The sequence below is a fragment of the Plodia interpunctella genome, chromosome 13 (genome assembly GCF_027563975.2).
Source record: "Plodia interpunctella isolate USDA-ARS_2022_Savannah chromosome 13, ilPloInte3.2, whole genome shotgun sequence".
Taxonomy (NCBI): domain Eukaryota; kingdom Metazoa; phylum Arthropoda; class Insecta; order Lepidoptera; family Pyralidae; genus Plodia; species Plodia interpunctella.
The window spans coordinates 8,213,885-8,234,852 of record NC_071306.1 but is presented as its reverse complement, the minus strand read 5'-3'; the positions used below and the strand labels follow the sequence as shown (position 1 = coordinate 8,234,852).

The window sequence follows — 20,968 nt, the reverse complement described above, 5'->3', positions numbered from 1 at the left end:
AGATTTCATTTACCATTATGTTATAGTATATACATAACATTTTTTTTCTATACGATATATTATAAGTACCCAATGATATTATATATAAACAGTAAGTACCTATATTTTATTTCAATACCTATATTCTTACTGCTACAATTTATATCCAACCTCACATTTGATACGGCGTTCATTGTTATTAAATTATATAAGTAGGTAGGTACAGTACATACATTTATTTAGTGATGAAATGTATCTAAGTATTAAAAATGTAGTTACATCAGATAGGGTAAGTATATCCTACTAGTATTATAAATGCGAAAGTTTGTGAGGATATACACTGATCATATATCCTGAAAGAGTAACAAACATACCTACATACAATGTACGTTTTGTTATTCTTTCACGCAAAATCTATTGGACAGAACCTGTCATAACACATAGGCATGTAGGGCAGGTACTTTTTATCCCGAAATTCCCACGGGAGACTGAATGAACTCATGAGTAGGTACTTCCAAAAACTTTTTGATCCAAAATACGGGTATCCCTATCATCCCAAACCAAACCTCCAAACCTCCAAACCTCGGTAGCCAAACCTCCCCTTCTTGCGCACTAAATGGTATATTTGTACCTGTACCATTCAGCGCGCAAGAAGTGGAGGTAACGGTGTACTAGTTATAAATCTTTATAACTATACCTACAGTGTATGTATGTATATACTTCGCAATAAATAAGAGACTACCGATGAAAGAGATAGCAATATGGTTCAAAAAGCTCCTGGTAACACTGGCTAGTCTTAGCTATAGCTTCATGCACAAATTAGGACCCCATGTACCAATTCAAAAAGAAAAACTAATACCTATGAAGTACCTAATATGAAAATTACGGCTGTATATGTTTGAAAGAACCACATAAAACAGGCATCTTACAACTTGCATAGGTGGTTATTTAGTATACCTAGATGGCTTATAGGATGTGCAAATAGTGGACATAAGAAAATAATGAACACGTTTATGTATAGTATAATTTTATAAGTACCTATATATACATATATAACTATATCGAAAACAGCGATAAAATCACTAGGCATAGGTTTATGTATAGTATAACTTTATAAGTATATAGACATATATAACTATATCGAAGACAGCGGCGATAAAATCACTAGGCATAGTCAGATAACACTTCCACTATTTTATCATAAGCTAGTTCCCTTACATCCCTTGCGAAGAGGTAGTCCATGTGCGCAAACTTAGCGTATGGCACTCTGTATTGTTCCACAACATTTGGCAGCCTGGCGATGAGCTTCTCCCTATCCGCAGGCGCAGAAAAGATAACATCGTTGTCAGAGGTGAAAACTACAATTTTACTGGTTATTTTCTCCAGACGATAATCTGGTGGTCGCGCAGTGCCATATCTAGCTAAATTCTCAAACGTGCCGTGATCCATTTGGCAAAATCTCCCAGTATTAATTAATTGAGCGAAATGTATTAATTGCAGCGTGCCGCATCCCGCCGGATAATGTCCGTAGAACGCCGGCAAGATTCGAGCGTTAATTTGACCATAATCTGCTCCAACAAAAAGAAACGCCAGATTGTTGCAGAATATAGTCGCCGTCACCTCTGTCCCGCACGCTATGGTTGTCAGAGCAGACGTGAGTGGGTTACGTGGGAAAAATTCGTACAAACCGATGGCTGACAACAGCGCATCTTCGACAGCTATCGGCCTAGATAATAAGGGCAGTATAGGATTCTGCGTGTGACTTAGGTACGATACTGGCGACAGGGCTATCATTACCGATATTTTATTATTATATTCTGGAAATTCGGAAGTCATCACGAAGTATGTCGTCGTGCCTTGAGAATGGCCGATGTAAGCCAGTTTTTTCTGTTTCGTTTTATCCAATATGTAGTCTATGGAAGCGGGTACATCATACCTTCCTATTTCGTCCCAGGAGAATTGCCAGAACTCTTTGCAGTCTGGGGAGAGGGTGACGTGTCGCCGGCCGTGCTCAGTGCCGCGGGCGTTGCCGATCCACACGTCGTACCCGAGGTCCGCTAGCAGGTAAGGCAACCCTATCGCAGGGCCAGTGGAGGTGAATGAATCGGAACTACACAATATCCCATGCATTATAAACACGACGGGACCCTTACCCGGAATACGGAAGATATCTAACAGATAGCCATCACTAGTTTGCACAGTATGTTGCTCCGATTCATATCCATATTTCGTCAAAATCTGCGTGATATTGAGAAATATATCTTCGCTACTGGTTCCCTCGTTGAAGTCGTCTATTATTTCAGGAAGATTCGGTACCGTCTTCTCGTTGAAAACTGGAATCTTATCTTTAATTGGGTCTATCAAAGAGCTCAGGAAGGTAGCGTTGAGTGAACCCACATTTTTAGCAACGAACCGGTTACATCCATCTCTATATCCATTGCTATACTTTAAAATAATAGCAATTAAAAAGTATTTCAAATGCCAATGCTCACCCATTATTCGGAAGTGCTAGTGCTACCAAACACGCACTATTTAAGAATAAGATAAAGCACGAAACACATGGTATCTTTAAATACGAGGTGAGTAAGTAGATACATAGTATTGAAATTAATAAGGCGTTGTTCACATAACCATATATTTAATTAACTTTGCTGTCAATATAGGTTCAAAGTAATTTTGATATATAAGTACCAACACGGGGGTTTCTAAGCCGCGTATACACGCCCTTATGTATGTACGCATTCTATGCATCATAGTTCCGTACATAACAAACAGACAGTGTTCACCGGCCTTATTTATTCATAATTGAACACAACATTTCATTTTAAAATTTAAATGTTTAATTTTTATTCATAAATATAAGAGCATTATCCTTTGCCAAAAAATAATAGTTAAATGTATTTAGTTAGTGACTGAACATAAGTTTGTTTGTAATAACTTTATTGTTAAAATTAGTAAAACACGTATTTAAACAAGAAAGATAAATAAAAAGCATTTAAGTTACCCCCGACTCAAACGGCTGAATACACATTTCGAAAATATAGCTAAGAACACACTAAAATAAACTTACATTCCAAATAACAAAAATAATACATCAAAATCGGTTCAGTCGTTTGGCTGTGATGCCACGGACAGGGGGGTTATATAGACAAAGACGGACTTAACCCGCGTAGGGTAACATTTTATCCCAAAGGTAATATAAAATGTTATCTAAAAGTATAACAATAAATAATATAGAAAATTCTTAGTAGGTACTTGTGCTTTTCGCAAATTTATTTTTAATTTATTCGCATACGGAATTACAATTCTATAGATATACCCTTGCATTTAACATTATAATGAAAAGCGTGGAGTTCCGTTTTGTTATTTCTGTATTTGAACAACTGGATACAAGTAATTACTTAAATATTATCAACTAATTAACACTATGCGTACGTAATACTATCATCCATATGCATAAGTTCGGGTATTATTATATAAAACTGCTTTTATAAACGTTGAAATATTTTACATATTTTAAAGAATTAAGATCGATCGTCTAAATATTATTCGATCTTAATGGTTTTTGAATATTATTGACAAGTTAAAATACATGGTTTTGTTTATTTAATTTATTTAATTTCCAACAGATCAGATAAATTTATCGGCAACTGTAAATCGTTATTTCTTTGATTGAAACTTATAGCAATAGCATGTGTTTTTCTAAATACCTATTTCGTAAAAATCGAATGGCTAGACTTGGCCTTAATTCTTTGTAGATATACTATTATCTACAAAGAGTAGGAAAATAAACATACACACATAGCAACACTGGGTGTTTGTTGGTTTTTTCTTTTTATAGATGGTATAGTTATAAACTTTTTTAAATCTTAGCATTTAATTTTATACTTATAACAGTTGTAATCAAAATAATTCTGTAAGATTTACAAGCGTCTTACCGTTCGACAGAAGTGGTTTCAGATGGAGCGACAGACAGAGGCATATTAATAGAAAAACCCTAAAAGCTATTTTTGGCTAAAAAAACTTTTCTATCATATTTCACTTTTCCTCGGCATCAAACAACGGATGCGGTTCAATCTTAACCGTCACAAAATCTGTAGGTATAGGCAGTTCCTCCTCATCTCCGCTTAGAGGTTCGTTCTTTATCATCACCTCATGGGATTTCTCTCCAGCGCCGTCTCCATTATCATTATTTACATCAGGTATTATTAGTTGATGTTTATTTTTAGAGGGCCCAAAGATTCTAGTCATTTCTTCTTCGTCAAGGCCCAAATTGCACTCCCTAGGGTCTAATCTTTCATAATACTCTTTGAGACTGACCTCAGTATCCCTCAAGCCGTGTCGCTTGCGTAAGTGCTTTACGATTGACTTCTTTACTGCGTACGTTTTAGGGCATATTTTGCACTGTAACAATATTGAGTTAGTTATATAAAAGCTGTAACTTTTGGCAGATAAAATAAATTTACACTGATACAAAATCAGGCATTTCATGTTACGCCTGTTTCGCCTTAAGACCGTCAAACAACTGTACGTCTATAATTAATCAGGGGTGTTATGTACTAGCCTTTGCCCGCGGCTTCGCCCGCGTAAATTTCCCACGGGAGCAGTTATTTGTCCGGGATGAAAGAATATGATACGCTATATCCTTCTCCAAACTTCAAACTATGTATGCAAAATTTCAACAAAATTAGTTGAGTAGTTAGAGCGTGAAGAGGTAACAAACTTACTTTCGCATTTATAATATTAGTTAGGATACTAAAGTTAGGATTAGGTAGCTTGAAATTAATTGACATATGAAATTAACATTTTTTGAAGCGACATTTTGCGAAAATTACATTTAAAGAAGATGACATTATGCGAAAGTGATCATTCACGATGACACTTTGCGAACATGACGGCATTACCTTGAACGTGTCACGTTCGCTGTGTGTGATGACGTGGTACTTGAGCGCGGTGCTGGTCGCGAAGAACTTCGCGCAAATCGGACACGAATGCTGCGCGCGAGTGTGGCTCGTGCGCAGGTGCCGCAGCATGTAGCGCGAGTCGCTGTAGTGCTTGTCTGCGATCGACGGCAGAGGGTGAAATCGATCTTTGTATTCATCTATTTAACCCTTTCACCGCAAACGTCGAGCGTCGTATATATCGGAAAATCCACTGCTTGTAAAGTGTTGCATTTAAGTGTTGGACATCACTATTTGTTGTAGGTATTTTTTTCAGACAACAACTGAGTTTCGCGGTGAAAGTGTTAAACTTGACATCATAACCGTATATATAACAATGTTATATAATAATCAAATTTTAGTCTGACAGATAAACTAACTGCTTAATAAGTCTGCCTCAAGTTATTTGCCAGTTAGCCCTATTCAGCATTTGTTAAACACAATTGTAATTCAATCTCAAATAGGAATAACTAATATCTCCAAGAAAACTATAAAGGGATGATTCTTAGAGCGTTACGAACGTTGCGCACGCGCTGTCATTACAATTATTCAAATTTTAACAAAGACAATATTTAATCTTACTGACTTTAAAATAATTAATCTGTACTGTGGTAATGTAAATTTTATGAACGATTGATTTTGGAAATGATTCTTTCTTCAGGAAAATTGACGGATCGTAATGACAGCGCGGCCGCAGCAGTCGAAACGCTCTGAGAACCAACAAAGAATTCCACGTTACTCACCACACAAGGGACACTTGACGGAATCTTTCTTGGCGTCGTGGATCTTCATGTGTTCCCGCAGCGAACACCCGCTTGTGAAATGCTTTGAGCAGATCGGACACGTCTCTAGATCTGACGAAGACAATATTATTGGTGATAAAATATAAAATTATTTGTTAGACAAATTACAAACCCCCCGACTTTCAATATTCATTTCGCTACAACTTTTGAACGACTGAACCGATTTTCATGAAACATCGCTAAGAACACTCGGGATAAAGTTACCTATATATGACACAAGAAAAACTAAACGAAAATCGGTTCATTCGTTTGGGAGCTACGATGACACAGACAGATACGTTAAACTTATACACCCCTCTTTTTGCGTCGGGGGTTAAAAAGAAACTGAAGACAACAAGCTAGCTAACCACGTGGAATAGAACATTTACATATAACTTGTATATATAAATTGTTATACAAAGCTGCATTAAAACCTGGCTACTGATGAGGGATAATAGGGTGTAATTTTCATCAAATCAAATCACGACACTTTTTTCTATGTGTCAATAACAAAACATTATATGGGGCTTGTATGACAGTGGGCACAAGTGACGTCACAAATGCCGCAGCCAAAATGCGTTTTGATTATACTTTAATGAGAACAAAAAAATATACCAAATGTTACTACAAATTGATCATTTGTTGACATTTGTTTATCGTGTTTCATTATGTGAATGCAATTTATACATTTCATTTTATACACAGGCTACGGAAGAACTTAATATATTGAAATTCAAATCATATCATTTATAGAAATCAGGCCTTCACTGCACTTTTTCACGTCAAATTTTATATTATATAGTAATTTCTCAAAAAGCTACAAACTACTGGCATTTCAGAAGGACCGCTGCTGAGAAGAAACGCCGAAAGAAACTCATTAACAAAGTTGGTCCCTATCATGCCAGAAAGGCTTACCATTATTGTTTCTTACATAAACACTTTAGAGGTATACAATTAATATGGGATACTCACTTTCTCCCGTATGTTTCCTGATGTGGTAAGTTAATTTGGATTTCTGCACGAACGTCTGTCCGCAGTACAGGCAGCCGTAAGATGTTTCTCTCGAGTGGGTTCTGGAAATAATATACAAATAATAAATAAACATCTTAGGACCAATCACACAGATTGAGCTAGTCCCAAAGTAAGTTCGAGACTTGTGTTACGGGATACTAACTCAACGATACTATATTTTATAACAAATACACATATATATATATATAAGAATAAGACCCGGGCCAATCAGAAAAAGATCATTTTCCATCATGAACTGACCGGGGATCGAATTTGGGACCTCTCGGTTCAGAGGTAAGCACTTTACCACTGCGCCACCGAGGTCGTCAAATTCAGTGATGTACAAATATTCACAACGTTGTCTTCGACAAAATTATCATGTACTAACGGCCACCGACGATTTCATCCGGGGTGAATTTCATCAAAACTGGTCTTGGAGGTTTAGAATCGTTTTAAACATATGATTTCATTTTATATTGGTATAGAATATAGATGAATTGTATTGACGTGGTCCAACGGTTAAGACTGTGAACCGAAAGGTCTCAAGTTCGAACCTTACTCTTGCCACAAATTTGATTCAAGTATACAAGGTCAAGAATGTAAAAAAAATAAATGACCAATATCAACCAATTTTGACCATTCTATTTGACATTGCAATGACTCGAAAATCATTTTTCTTCAATTTCTTGACAGACTGTAATAATTTTCATAGACCACCACTTGCTTCCTTATTAACGTACAAACTCACGTGGTACGAGTAGGATCTGAACCTGAGAACTTTCGACGCATACCTGGCATGCGAAGTACACGCTCCTTTATCAGCAAAGGTGCGTGGGCAATGCGGACACGCATAAGGCCTCTCTCCCGTATGTCTTCGCTCGTGACGCAACATGTTGGAGCGCTGAACGAAACGCATCGGGCAGTAGGAGCACGCGTGGCGCGGCCCTTCGTGGATCATTTGATGCTCGCGGAACGAGTCCTTTTTCTGAAAGGAATAAGGTTTAATTTAGCGTGGATATTTGTAACTAATACCGTTCGTTACAAAATATTTCGGAGCGTTGAACGAAACGTTATCGTAAAACGTATAAGGAGTCTATTTTCTGTGTGGAACAAGGTCTGATTTAGCGTGGGTAGTAATTACAATTATATTATGCTGATCCCGGCTTCGCGGCTTCACAACTCCGAACGAAAGCAGAAACATGCAGATGAGAGAGTAGTGACAATTATATTTTCGTTCGCGACGCAACATGATGGAGTGTTATACGAAACACATCGGGTTTCTTCTGAAAATCGTGTATATTATAAAGGTCCTGAGGTGAGACTTGTACTGGAAGGATTTGGCGCTCTCCTAGCACTGTACGAGGACCAGTTTGCTGGTATGTTTGTAAAATCTTTATTGCACGAATAAAACACATACAGAGAAATCAGTAAAATAAAGAAAGAGACCAGTCATTGAACTCACCAAGAAAGTCTTCCCGCACTCTTCACACTTATATATCTGTTTGTTCTTCACGTGGTCCTGCCGATGCATGTACAGTGAGGATTTGTACTGGAAGGACTTGCCGCACTCTTTACACTCAAACGGATGACGGCCGGGATGACGCAGAAGGTAGTGAAGCTTTCTGTAATATAAACGTTGGATATTATAAACCAGTTGAAGAGACATCGAAAGTTTAGTCGAAACGCGACTTCTATCTGTCTAAACTACAGAAAGACCTATAAAAGTAGACCGACCTCTCATCATTGGTGTGTAACAGTTCTCTGCACAGTTTACATCGGAACTTTCCGGGGCCGTGCGCCTGCGCCATGTGAGTGCTGCACGCGCGCGAACTTGAGAATTCGCGCGAACAAATCGCGCAGTTGATCCTGCGGTCCACTCGGTTGCTGGGGGCGTGGACCAGCTGTTATAAATATATAATACTTTATTTCGGACAGAATGCAGTCTCCGCATCAGGGAGGCTATCATATTCCACACTATGGCTGACTTAACATAAACCAAATAATTTCTTGTAAATTTTTTAAAGAACTATAATTGGTGATATATTTAGAGACTACTTGACCAATGGCGATGAAAGGCAAATATAATTATTAGCTTTAAAAAATGTGAAAGTGTATTTTGTACTTAGTCTATACATCATAACATTGCATAGTAAGTCACATCCCGCTTGTCCCAATGTACGAGTACCTGCATTTCTAACTGTACCTTTTTGTGCTTGTAACTATAGGCAAAATAGTTACTGACTGCAGACTGGCTGCATGCTCCGAGCTTGATTTGTTCAATTCGAACCCAAGGAAGTTTATTAATTTTGTATCCAAGGCATGGTTGAATGGCTCTTAGTTTTGAAGTTTATGTTTCGTTACGACCTTTTTGTTTTTGTCTTAATTTTTCTAATACCTTTGTTGGATTTTTCTTTTAAATTTTTTTGATAGTTGTATCAGACAAGCTTCTTAGCATTTAACATGCGAGAATATGTAATTGGTCAATAGTTTCTATTTAGTTTCTTTTCTTGTTATTTAAGACTGTATATTCTCCGAATAAAATAAAATAAATAAATAAATATGCTTGGATCTTTCAAACTACTACTAATAGAAATAAAAGTTTTTTAATAGATATCATGAGAGAGAGTTATCAAGAGAAAGGTTTAACATGTATAATATTACAACCATGTGAAGTCACATGTGAAATGTAATACAGACCTTTAAATGCAGTTTAAAAGATTTCATGTGACTCAGAGGTTTGTACAAGCAGGCATCAAAGGAGCAGTATATCTTCCTTGCCTCCGGATGATTATCAGTAAAATGGCTCCGCATCTCATCCAGAGAGGTCAACACCAGGCAACACCGACAGCACTTCAGAAGAAAGGTGGGCGGCTCAGTTTCTGTGCTATGGTGTTTCTCGAAGAAATGATGAACGAAGAACACCTTTAAATGAGAAAAGAAATGATTAGCACACAATCATTTTCACAATATTTTCTACAAAATAATACAATACACAAATAGAAATACCTTGTCGCTGAATAGTTCGGAACAAATTTGGCATTTGTAATAATCCTCTTTATGTTTCTCAAAGTGGATGTCCATTTGATGGGCCTCCCTATCAGGCTCATTCCAAAACAACATCGGGCAATATCTACACTTGAAGCCCAAGTGCGGGCTGAAGCAATTGTCAAACTCCAACTCCTCAGAATGCTCATTCAAGTGCCGTCTCGTCGACTCCCTGTTATCAAACTCCTTATCACAAAACTGACAGATCCACAAATCATCAAATTCACCCAGCTCCTCATTTATGTGAGATTCAAGCTCATTCTTACAATCAAAGGTTGTCGCACACACTCTACAACAATAAACTGGCAATGACTTCATCAAATGCATTTTAGTCATATGTGCCGTGAATGTGTGTGGTGTATTATGTCTAGTGCCACAGAGTCCACATGACACTTCAGAAGGGAACTCCGCCTTCACGGACTCATATTCTATATCTGACACTTCCGGCACTACATTAGCATTGATGTCAAGCAATGTATGGTTGAGATATTCAACATAACTCTTTTCCATTATGATCAATTCAACTAAAGTTATGTCAAAATCTTCATCACCTTTATAAGCCTTCAAAATCTCATTGCGTTGTTCATCTATTTCTTCATTTTCTTTACTTATCTCATCAACAGCTTCTTTGTCATCATCACTTCCAACTTCTTGTTTGATTTCTGGTATAAGAGCCGATAACAAAGCCTGAGCATCACCACTTTCAATTTCAGGTATTTCGCCTTGTTTATTTTCCAACTCAACATATCCAAAGCGAACTTGGTTTTTCAACTGATTTTCAATAAAATGAGAGCTGACCTGTGCTCCAAATACGGCAAACGGAGGATCCCGACCGGAGATAATCCTTGTAAAGCATTTCAATGTAAAATGGTGAAAGCCCATATAGTGGCTAAAGAATGATTGAGCTGGGTTATTGGACTTTGAACAGAGCAAACATAGAAACATAGTATCACCTTCAGACTCTAATTCCCACAATTGTTCTTCATCTTTACTGTTCACATTTGTCACATTGTGCTTTTGGAGTAGATGCATATTATACTGGTCATCATCAGGCATTCTGAAGTGGCAGAGACGGCAATGAACCAACTTGTGAGCCCCACTGAGATGTAGACGCACTTCATCTTCTGTTTGAAAGTTCTCTACACATTGAGAACAAGGCCATGGTACATGGAATTTTATGTGCTTCAACCATGCCTCCCTATCTGGTACAAAATATCTAAAAAAATATATGTTTAAAAAGTTTCAATCTGATAATTGCACATTAATATAGGTACTACAATATATATGTCATAAAAGGACACTATTATACACAAAAGTATAGTTAGAAATACAGATTAAAGTAGAAAGAAGAAGAAGAAGAAGTCAGGAATTAAGATAATTTCCACGTTACAGCAAAAAAATACAGGAGGTACTATATATATTGTTAACCAATATAAAAACCTAAACATAGCAGTCCTTTTTTATGATCTGTTTAACAGTGACAGGTATAAAGCTGTAGAATGTACTACCAAAATGGACATATTTAATATATACTATACACATGAAAAACATTACTTCCATGCTGATGAGTCAGGGTAAAAAATATTTTTTGTTTTCTGTGTACTTTCAAGGCAGCAGGGTGCACCCTGCTGCCGGCGCCATAATAATCTCTCATTAAAATTAAAGAGAATACAGAACTGGGTGAAGGAGACTGTTATGCCCAGCCTGAATAAGTGCTAATGCTCACCTGCAAATACCACAAAAATCTTTTTTGTGATTCAATACGTAGTGCACAATCATTTTTGTCCTGTTTATAAACCACTCCGAGCACAGCAAGCAACTGAATGGTCCAGCTGGATTCAAATCTTTAAGATATAACCAGACATCTGTAGGACGCTCTACAACCTTGGGCAAATGTTGTGTTCTACCTTTCCCTCTGATCTTTATAGTTAACGAAATTTTTGGCTGAGTATTGGCCTTTTTATTCTTCTTTTTCTTTTTTTTCTTTGGTAAGTATTCATCATCATTCGCATCTGAAGTTATAGGTACTTCTTCGTTGGTTTTTTTTCGGATCGATGTCTTTGTTGCTAATGTTGAAAGAGGTTCATCATCGGAATTATCAGAAGCCATTTATTTGTTTTGATTACAATCAAAAAATGTCAACAAGAATCAAATTCTCTATCGATTGAATAATCTGATTAATGTTTGGTTGTTAATGTACGTATAATAGCTAGATAGCTATAGTAGGTATACGTTTTGACGTGACGTAGGTACCTAGTCCTAAATGTCAAATATCAAAGTTTGACAGCTGACATTCACTTCCTTCAGTAGTACCAACACTTACAACATAGGTAACAATCATAGAGTAAGAACCTAAAATAAAGGTGAAAACGTCATAATATATTTTTATCTTGTTATAATGATAATTTAATTTATCTTTTAAGTATAAATATTGAATGTCTATGATAAAACTAAGCATTAAGCTATATACGCCCCCCCCTTTCTAAATCTATGTTCTATCACGAAGTCTATTGTATTTTACATTTTACGCACACATAATAAACATAATAATAGTCTGATTTCACGTTATGAACAATTTTCAGCAACAACATTCATTAGCAAATACCTTTTTTCAAATTTTGTTACAAATAATTGCTAACAATATCATGCTGAATTTTGTCAAGTAGGTATCATATATTCATCTTCTCAAACTATTACATGGCATACATCAAATCAACACCAGCAACAACAATATAGGTTGGGTTGTTGGATGTTACTATTTATTTTGCAAAATCTGCGTGAAAAGAAAAGTAAAGAAAAAATATTCTATCGTGGCAGCCATTTTATAGAAATGATGTTGTCTATGGTGTGATCAAAGAAAGGCGAAGCTAAACAAAAGGGTAGCATGTTGATAGCATTTATTGTTAAATTAGTAAAATATGCTTAATTATTGACTAAAAATACTTGTTTTTATCATACAATTAAGTGAGTTCATTATTTAAATACAGTGTTTTCTTAACAATATCATAAAATGAAGTACAATGCTCAGTGTAATGGAGGCCATTAAAAGTAATTATTATGTGTATTGGCATACTTATTGGCCCAAGAACTATCGGTGATACGTTTAAAATGGATATTTAACTGTTCGTGCTTAAAGCTGTATGTAAATAACATGTCAAGAAACGATACTTAGTGAAATGGGAAAAATCCGTAAGTGGTCAATGTAAATAGACCATTATAAACGAAACATGGCCCAGAATCAAGGGGAGGTTCAAGTGGGGACACCGAACCAACCCGTGAAAGATAAGGATATATATGCATGCCTCCCTGATATGCGTGTGAATGGCCCGCTCGGCCCTGACGAACCGTGTCCAGGAGGCGAAGAACTCCGGTGGCTGCCCGCGCAGGCGACTGACCGAGATCTTGTTATGTACTTAAGAGCTGCTCGTTCTATGGCTGCATTTGCTGGTATGTGCGACGGAGGCTCCCCTGACGATGGCTGCGTGGCCGCCAGTCGCGATGATACTACTATAAATGCATTAGACGTTTTACATGACTCTGGTTATGATCCTGGACGTGCTTTGCAAGCTCTAGTGAAGTGTCCAGTTCCAAAAGGAATTGAAAAGAAGTGGTCCGAAGAAGAAACTAAAAGATTTGTGAAAGGCATCCGTCAATTCGGTAAGAACTTTTTCAAAATTAAAAAGGATCTATTACCTCATAAAGACACTGCAGAATTAGTAGAGTTTTATTATTTGTGGAAAAAGACACCAGGTGCTAGTAGTAATAGGCCTCACAGAAGAAGGAGACAAGCTTCATTAAGACGAGTTCGTAACACTAGGAACTCTCGTGCTGGTACACCTAAAGAACAAACACCTGAAGCAACACCCACTGTTCCCGATACAAATGGTTCTAGGCCATCACCCAATCCTAAAGAGGCTGGGGAAATGAGCTCTGTTACAGAGGATGAGAATTCTGAAGAAGACAGTGATTCTAGAGATGCTGGTGATTTGGCTAAAGCAGATAATGGCAGAATGGACAATCCTGAAGATTCACCGAGTAGAATGAGAACTAGGAATAAGTCTAAAGAACAAACTACTCCAAATGGAAAGAAAGGACAAGATGAAAGTGATAATGATACAAAATCTAAAACAAAACCTAGCAACAAACCAAATACACAAAGTACAAACAACAATGTTACAGATAAGGTTTTATCATCACCAATCAGCAAAGATGCAAAGAAAAAGGTTGCAGTGACAAATGGAAAAGTAGATGTTTCTAAAGTTAAGAAGCGTCTTCCAGATGATTCTAAAATAGAAGGAATAATGGATGGTGATGTACAAATGAAGAAGAAAAAGGCTGATGAAAATCCACCTGAAAGCCCATCAGGCAGTCTTACAAATGACAGCTTCTCAGCAATGGATGAAAATGTTGAACCTGAGGCTGAAGTGTGTGACTTTAGTTTCAATAAGACTGATAAAGAAAATGCAGACCAATCTAAGGAACCAGAATCAGAAAAACCAACTCCAAAACCTATGGAAATTCCAATAAAGGTGGAACCTAATCCTGAACCAATAGTTAAAACTGAAAAGGAATGTTTACAACCATCATTTAAGGTTGTACCAGAAAAGGATGACAGAAATGTTTTAGATTTTAAAGTTGATGCAAGTGCACCAAAAAGTATTGATAATGTGGAGCCTAGACCACTAACAATTCCAAATGCAATATTTCCAAAAACTGAACTTATTATACCTAAAGTTACTCCAATGTCTACAGAACCAATGGAAAAAATTAAAATCAAAGAAGAAGTAGATCCAGAGGACCAATCACTTAACTTACACAAAGATGACTTCCAGAAAGATCCACTTGCTCATAATCGTCCAGGACATTCATTAAACCAACCTAATAAGCCTCTTAATTTAGAAAATACTAATTTCTTTGTCAAAGATAGTCATATCTACAATCCCAAATTGAACCACAGCATAAAAATTGAAGGTGGAATGCCTGGCAATATATTCAATCCTATGAATATTTCGTCAAAAGATAATCCGATCATTAGAAGTTCTAAAGACTTCTCAGCAGGGCTACCCTCATTTCCGTACCCTCCTAGTATTAATTATGCAAATGATCCTAATAAACACAATCCTCATATAAACCCATTGAAAACAGTTATTAAATTAGAACCAAGAGATGAAACTAGTGAGATGAAAAATCAGAATACACCAGAAATATTTACAGCCACAATATCAACAGCTAGTAAAGTGGATTCTCCGAATGCACCTAGATTAGACACATTGCAAAGGATCAGTCCATCACCTACTAATACAAGGGGATCATCACCACCTCCCATGGAACATCCAACAACAACCAATACAGAACCAATATCCCCAGCTAATTCTCAGGAAAACAAGGAATCTGATGCTGATGATAAACAGCCAACTGACTTGAAGACTCACCCAATGCCAAAATTAGACTCTCATAATAATAGTTTGAGACAACCTCTTTTCCAACCTCCTATTAGACCTGAAAATCTTGGAGTCAGGTCGACTGAAGCTTCTTCAACCCCAGTGTCTGGTCAGAGTATGCCTCCTCCTCTTAGTCAACCAACCATTGCCGGTTTGCTTCCCCCTGGTCCTTTAATATCTGTGGGAAGTGGTTCCAATGTTGGGCCCTATGGGTTCATGCCTACTTCACTATATGGACATCCAGGACATCCTAGTCTAGACAAACCAGGATCACTGCCACCTTTGATTCAACAAATACCCCCAACTCATGGCCTTCCAGGTAGTAATTTGATACCACCACCATCAAATCCAAATGACCCATCTATGCCTCAGGATTTGAAGATCAAGCAAGAAGTGCCTGATAGTATGCCAGCTAATCTATCCACACAGGGTTCAGACCCATTGCAGTCATTGAAAGAAGTTAAAGTGCCTGGTTACCCAATTGGAAGTGCCATAGCACAACATTTAAGTACAGAAAGAGATAGAGAGTCTATATCGAGTGTTGAAAACAACAGCAGACCATCAAGTCAACCAGCTAATGAAAGTACAAATATGCCTAGTGCGTTCCTTGGCCCTAGAATAGAGAGCATAAAGAAGGAGCCTGATTTTATGCATCAGCCTCACATTCCTCCTGCAACTACTAGTCAAGGAAGTGGATCAGACTCGGCGAGTACTGCGCCACCAGTGAAGAGTCCACACACTCCAACTCCAATAAAGAGTCAACCAAGTCATAATGGAACCCCAGGACATCCTCATCCTTCAGCCACAACATCTCCTTTTTCGAGACATTTGACCAGTCCGTCACAGCCACGGCAAATATCTGCGTCCCCTGTGCAACCTAATACCCCTGTATCACATTCAGCTCTCAATTTAATGAACCCAACTCCACTTACAATACCTGCAACTATTCCGGGTCCAGTTATGCACTCTGGACAACAACCTGGACATCCACATCATCCCTTTGCATCACCTCTTCATCACCCACATCATCCTTTGTTACATCCCTCAATCTTCCAGCTGTCTGCAGCTGCTGCCGCACATGCGATGCATCCTTATTACCCACACCCTCATCCTGGTTATTCAATGCCTTATCCATACCCATATGGACCTTTACCACAGCCGCATCCAATCCCACCCATGCATCCGGGATCGAGCACGCCAGGCAGGCATGATCCAGTGAAACCATCTACTATTGAATCTACAACAATGCTTAGTTCGCATCACAGCACTAGTTCATCAGTGACCACAAGATCTTTAAGAGAAATATCAGAGAGTAGCGACGATCCGAGAAACCCAAATGCAACAGAAAGACACCAGTTGCATGAGACTACTATGACTCATCATCATTCTACAAGCCATCATAGTGCAGTGCATACAAGCACAGAGAAACAGCCCAGTCATGTTGGAGGTGGAACCAATCACACCCTTTCTATATCTCATTCAACATCCAGTAGTTCATCCCAATCTATACAGCATAAAATTAATACACAACAGAAAAGCAGCTCCCATTCCAGTTCTCCCCATCATTTGTCCGCCAGTGTTTCCCAAACAACCAGTTCTTCATCAAGTGTTAATGTAACAAATAATCATACACATCATCATTCTCATCACTTGGCTCACCATCCAGAACGGCTGTCTCCAGCTGATTCTATGTTATTACGACATCATCCCAAGATGCTTCCGGGCAATCCAAATCACCTTATGATTCAACCGCCATCTATGGGTCATCCAATGGGACTTGGATTACCTCCAGGCCCTGGTCCCAGTTCTATTGAGAGTTTACGTTTACACGCCCAGGCTGCCGCAGGTCTACAGGCTCATAGATCTGGATCTCCTCATCAATTGCCCCATGGTCACCCTCATTTACGAGGTCCTCCAAGACCATTGTCTGACGAAACTCCTGAACTTAAGCTCGAAACACAATCTCAACCAGAGGAGGAAGAAATTCCTAGTCCTGCTCATATACCTCATGGACCTAGCCCTGAGCCCAAAATCGAAGATACTGAATGTCACAGATCACAATCTGCTATATTCTTGAGGCATTGGAATCGTGGTGATTATAATTCGTGCACGCGAACTGATCTCATTTTCAAACCGGTGCCGGAATCGAAGCTGGCGCGTAAACGTGAGGAGCGTTTGAGGAAACAAGCAGAACGTGATAGAGAGGAAAGAGAAAAAATAGCTCAACAGGCACATCGTAAGATAGCAACGCCTGAGAAGCCTGATACGAAACCGCCGTCTAGAGGTGCGATAGAAACGATAACGTCACCATACGACAGGTTTCCTAGACCGCCTGGTTATCCTGACACCCCGGCATTGCGGCAATTATCTGAGTACGCACGCCCGCATGCCGGATTCAGTCCTGGAAACCTACCGCGTCACTGCATGGATCCTATGTTGCAATACCAACTATCGTCTATGTATGGAGCGGCAGGTGCACGCGAGCGGCTTGAACTAGAACATCTCGAAAGAGAAAAACGAGATAGAGAAATTAGAGAACTTCGAGAGAGGGAGTTGAATGACAGATTGAAAGAGGAACTGTTGAAGAATAATGTCGGTCCTCGCGCTCTCGACCCGCACTGGCTTGAGATGCACAGGAGATACGGAATGCCTCCTCCGCCGCCACAAGGCGCGATACCTGTTCAATTCGGTTTATATCCGCCGGGACACGGTCCCGCGGCCCTGTCGCAACTGGAACGCGAGCGGCTGGAACGTCTGGGGATCCCACCAGCAGCCGCTACGGGTGCACCCCCCTCGGTGCCAGTATCCGCCGCGCCAGGGCACCACCCGCACCACCCCCACCCAGGTGTGGCGGCCGCACAACTCGAAGCCGCTGAGAGACTAGCCCTCGCCGCGGATCCGATGGTACGTCTCCAAATGGCAGGGATCAACCCTGAATACCATGCTCATACACATGCGCACACTCACGCGCATTCCCATACCCATTTGCACTTGCACCCCGGGCAGCAGGCGGCGGCGCAGGCGCAGCAAGAAGCGTTGGGACTCAGCTTGGGTGCGGGGGCGCCGTACCGGCCGCTGCCGCACCCGGACCTTCTGGGGCGACCTTACGCGGAGCAGCTGGCGCAGCAGGCGGCCGCGCACGAACAGTTGCAGCGACAGTTGCTTCTGGAACGGGAACGTGGATTCCTGCACCCGGCGCACCATGAGGACTTCCTGCGCCAGCAGCGCGAGCGCGAGCTCAAAGTGCGCGCTCTGGAAGAAGCGGCGCGCGCGTCGCGTCCGTAGTGTCCCGCCCCCTAGCGGCCCCCGCAGGACTCTGTCGTCATTGTAGTGGAGTAACAGTGATATGGTTGTGGATACGACGTGACCATAACACCAAATTGGTGTTCATATGCAGTGCACTGCCTGTGACGTCAGTCAAAATTGTGTAGTGCACCTGTAATATAATTTATAAGAAGTGTTCACTTCTAGAGTATTGAGGACATGAAAATATATTTCATAAGTATGTGTGACTTACATTTGTAATTTATATTTATATAATTTTATAATGATTTTATAGTTGCATGGTCTTGTACGCTTATTTTCCATGCTCAAATTTTATTTTTTAACTACTAGTCATAATTAAAATTTTTGAATATGAGGAAACAGTCACACATTTGAATATAATACCTACATGTGTTTACTTTAAATTATTCATGTAATTCATAACAAGAATAGGTTATTTGACTGTTAGAAAACAATTTGTTATGGCTGAGAATGTTGTTACACTGCTTACAGTATTCAAATCTTACATGTTTTTTTTACCAGGTTGTTAACTTGGCAATGGTTTAATATTATAAATCGTCTACTTTATATACAAACTTTATCATCATAGTATAACTGCCTAAGTATAATAAAAAATGTTTTTTTTTGCTTCAAATTTTGTAGAAAGTTACTATTTTTACACTATATCCTTTTCAGTCAAATTACCTTATCTTGTATAACTAAAGGTGCTTGTATCATTTGTGTGAGCCACAAGAAAGCAAATAATATTGTTGTAAAATACATTGATTTTATGTTCATGACATAATACTTAAAAAATATGGTAAATATTTAAAGTGATAGGTAATGACTTGCCTTTCTCATCAAACTTGCCTTTGAATTGATGTTCTCTAGTGACTTTCTTACTCTGTAATTCTAAGATTATAATAGAGACAACTGTTTCTCTTAAATTATTTACTGTTTTAATATAATTTATTGTTTCAAATAGTATTTATCTAGCTCTCATTAAGTAATATTAAAAGAAAATGTTCTGGCAGGTAATTCATTATTTTTAATACCACACCACATATCATTAAATGTTTTGTTATTAAGTAGTCTGACAACATTGTCTGGCTATATGCAATAATTTGTCTAATCTGTACTCGCTAGATACTCATCACGATTTCCAAAATGGACGTGAATGCTAAAACTTGACAGGCAGGTAGATTACACTACCTGACATATAAAAACGGCTTTCCCGAAATACCTATTCAAATGAAGCCATGAGCAACAGTTAGCATGCAATAATATTATCATAATGTTGAGATTGTGCTAGTAAATATGAGTTATGTCTGCAGATGGTGTTACACATTTATTTTTAACTTTATTACCAGTGACCACTCAATGTTATGACTGCTAACAATAGCTCATATTAGCGTTTTTGTAATAAACTGAAGAATTATAGCCCTGCGAGCTCTACTGTTCATTATATTTCTTTACGTGGTTCGTATATTTTACATCTCGTATTTTCAGCTGTATATTAAATTGCAAAACGAATACATATATTAATCCATAAAACATATTTTCCTTAAGAATATTTTATAAAAATTTAATTTTACTCCACAGTTATATTCTGAGTAGGTTAATTATGTGGTAACAGGAAAATCGTTTACTTCATAAATAAATATTTAATAGTGAGTTGTACAAAACATGATGTTTGTAAATAACTCGCAATATTACTTGGAAATGCTGCTATTTTCAGCTACATTTTCAAGTATGTAATGTTTAAACTTTTTGATATAACATGAAATTTTTGACAGGTGTGAGAAATTCAAAATAGTAGTATACTGTGTACTATGTTAAATGGTATAGTTGAATATCACATTATTGTAGGGAATGTTAAATTCAATATTTCTTTCGGTCTGAATGATCGTTGTACAGTACATATGGTATATTATATAGCACAGATAAATAGATTTTAGTCACGCAAACATGTTCGAAATTGTTAATTTCGCGCATTAAGCACATTGAAGTTAAGTTATTCAGTAAATAATGAATGGTTAAAGAAAATTCTTGTAATAAGTAAATGTGTAAGTTGTAATTTTGCGCCCAATGTACACATTTCTATAATTCTATTGCACTGTAAAGTAGTATAAAATCTATTTGTAACAAACCCAATCGCATTAGAATTGCAAAAGTTTAAATTTTTAGATATTATAGATTCTGATTTAAATTTCTATGTCGCTTCGTAGATGTTATGTTGGGCACGAGCCATAGTTTTCATTTCGATATTTAAAAGAGAAAATGAGTATTATTTTTAGAGACAAATTATATCTTAATTAAGAGATTGCGTGTCGGTTTATAACTTCATTTATTTAGATAATAAGGTTAAATGGATGTCTTAGTGCTTTTGTGTAAATTTTTTTGAATAATATATGTGAAAAAATTCTGTTTGCGTTTTAGTTCGAGTCTTCCATATCGAATGACCTTGTTAGAATTTATAAATTTCACATTGTTGAAAATGTTTGAT

The 20,968-nt window shown here is 38.0% G+C and overlaps 3 protein-coding genes across 3 annotated transcripts; 1 reads left to right on the top strand and 2 right to left on the bottom strand.

Annotated features, from left to right (window-relative positions):
• Nucleotides 1–985: 985 nt before the first annotated feature.
• Nucleotides 986–2,536, bottom strand: LOC128674765 (lipase 3-like). Its single transcript, XM_053753646.2, has one exon. The coding sequence runs from the start codon at nucleotides 2,473–2,475 to the stop codon at nucleotides 1,144–1,146; it is 1,332 nt and encodes a 443-aa protein (XP_053609621.1). The 5' UTR covers nucleotides 2,476–2,536; the 3' UTR covers nucleotides 986–1,143.
• Nucleotides 2,537–3,332: 796 nt separating this feature from the next.
• LOC128674764 (zinc finger protein Xfin-like) lies at nucleotides 3,333–11,997 on the bottom strand. Its single transcript, XM_053753645.1, has 10 exons — nucleotides 11,484–11,997; nucleotides 9,719–10,973; nucleotides 9,410–9,634; nucleotides 8,447–8,613; nucleotides 8,175–8,334; nucleotides 7,504–7,697; nucleotides 6,674–6,774; nucleotides 5,663–5,773; nucleotides 4,884–5,038; nucleotides 3,333–4,383 (listed from the first exon to the last, which is right to left on the bottom strand). The coding sequence occupies exons 1-10, from the start codon at nucleotides 11,864–11,866 to the stop codon at nucleotides 4,018–4,020; spliced, it is 3,117 nt and encodes a 1,038-aa protein (XP_053609620.1). The 5' UTR covers nucleotides 11,867–11,997; the 3' UTR covers nucleotides 3,333–4,017.
• A 591-nt stretch (nucleotides 11,998–12,588) lies between these two features.
• On the top strand, nucleotides 12,589–20,887 carry Gug (Grunge). The gene has a single exon (XM_053753163.2). The coding sequence runs from the start codon at nucleotides 12,985–12,987 to the stop codon at nucleotides 18,481–18,483; it is 5,499 nt and encodes a 1,832-aa protein (XP_053609138.1). The 5' UTR covers nucleotides 12,589–12,984; the 3' UTR covers nucleotides 18,484–20,887.
• The last annotated feature ends 81 nt before the right edge of the window (nucleotides 20,888–20,968 follow it).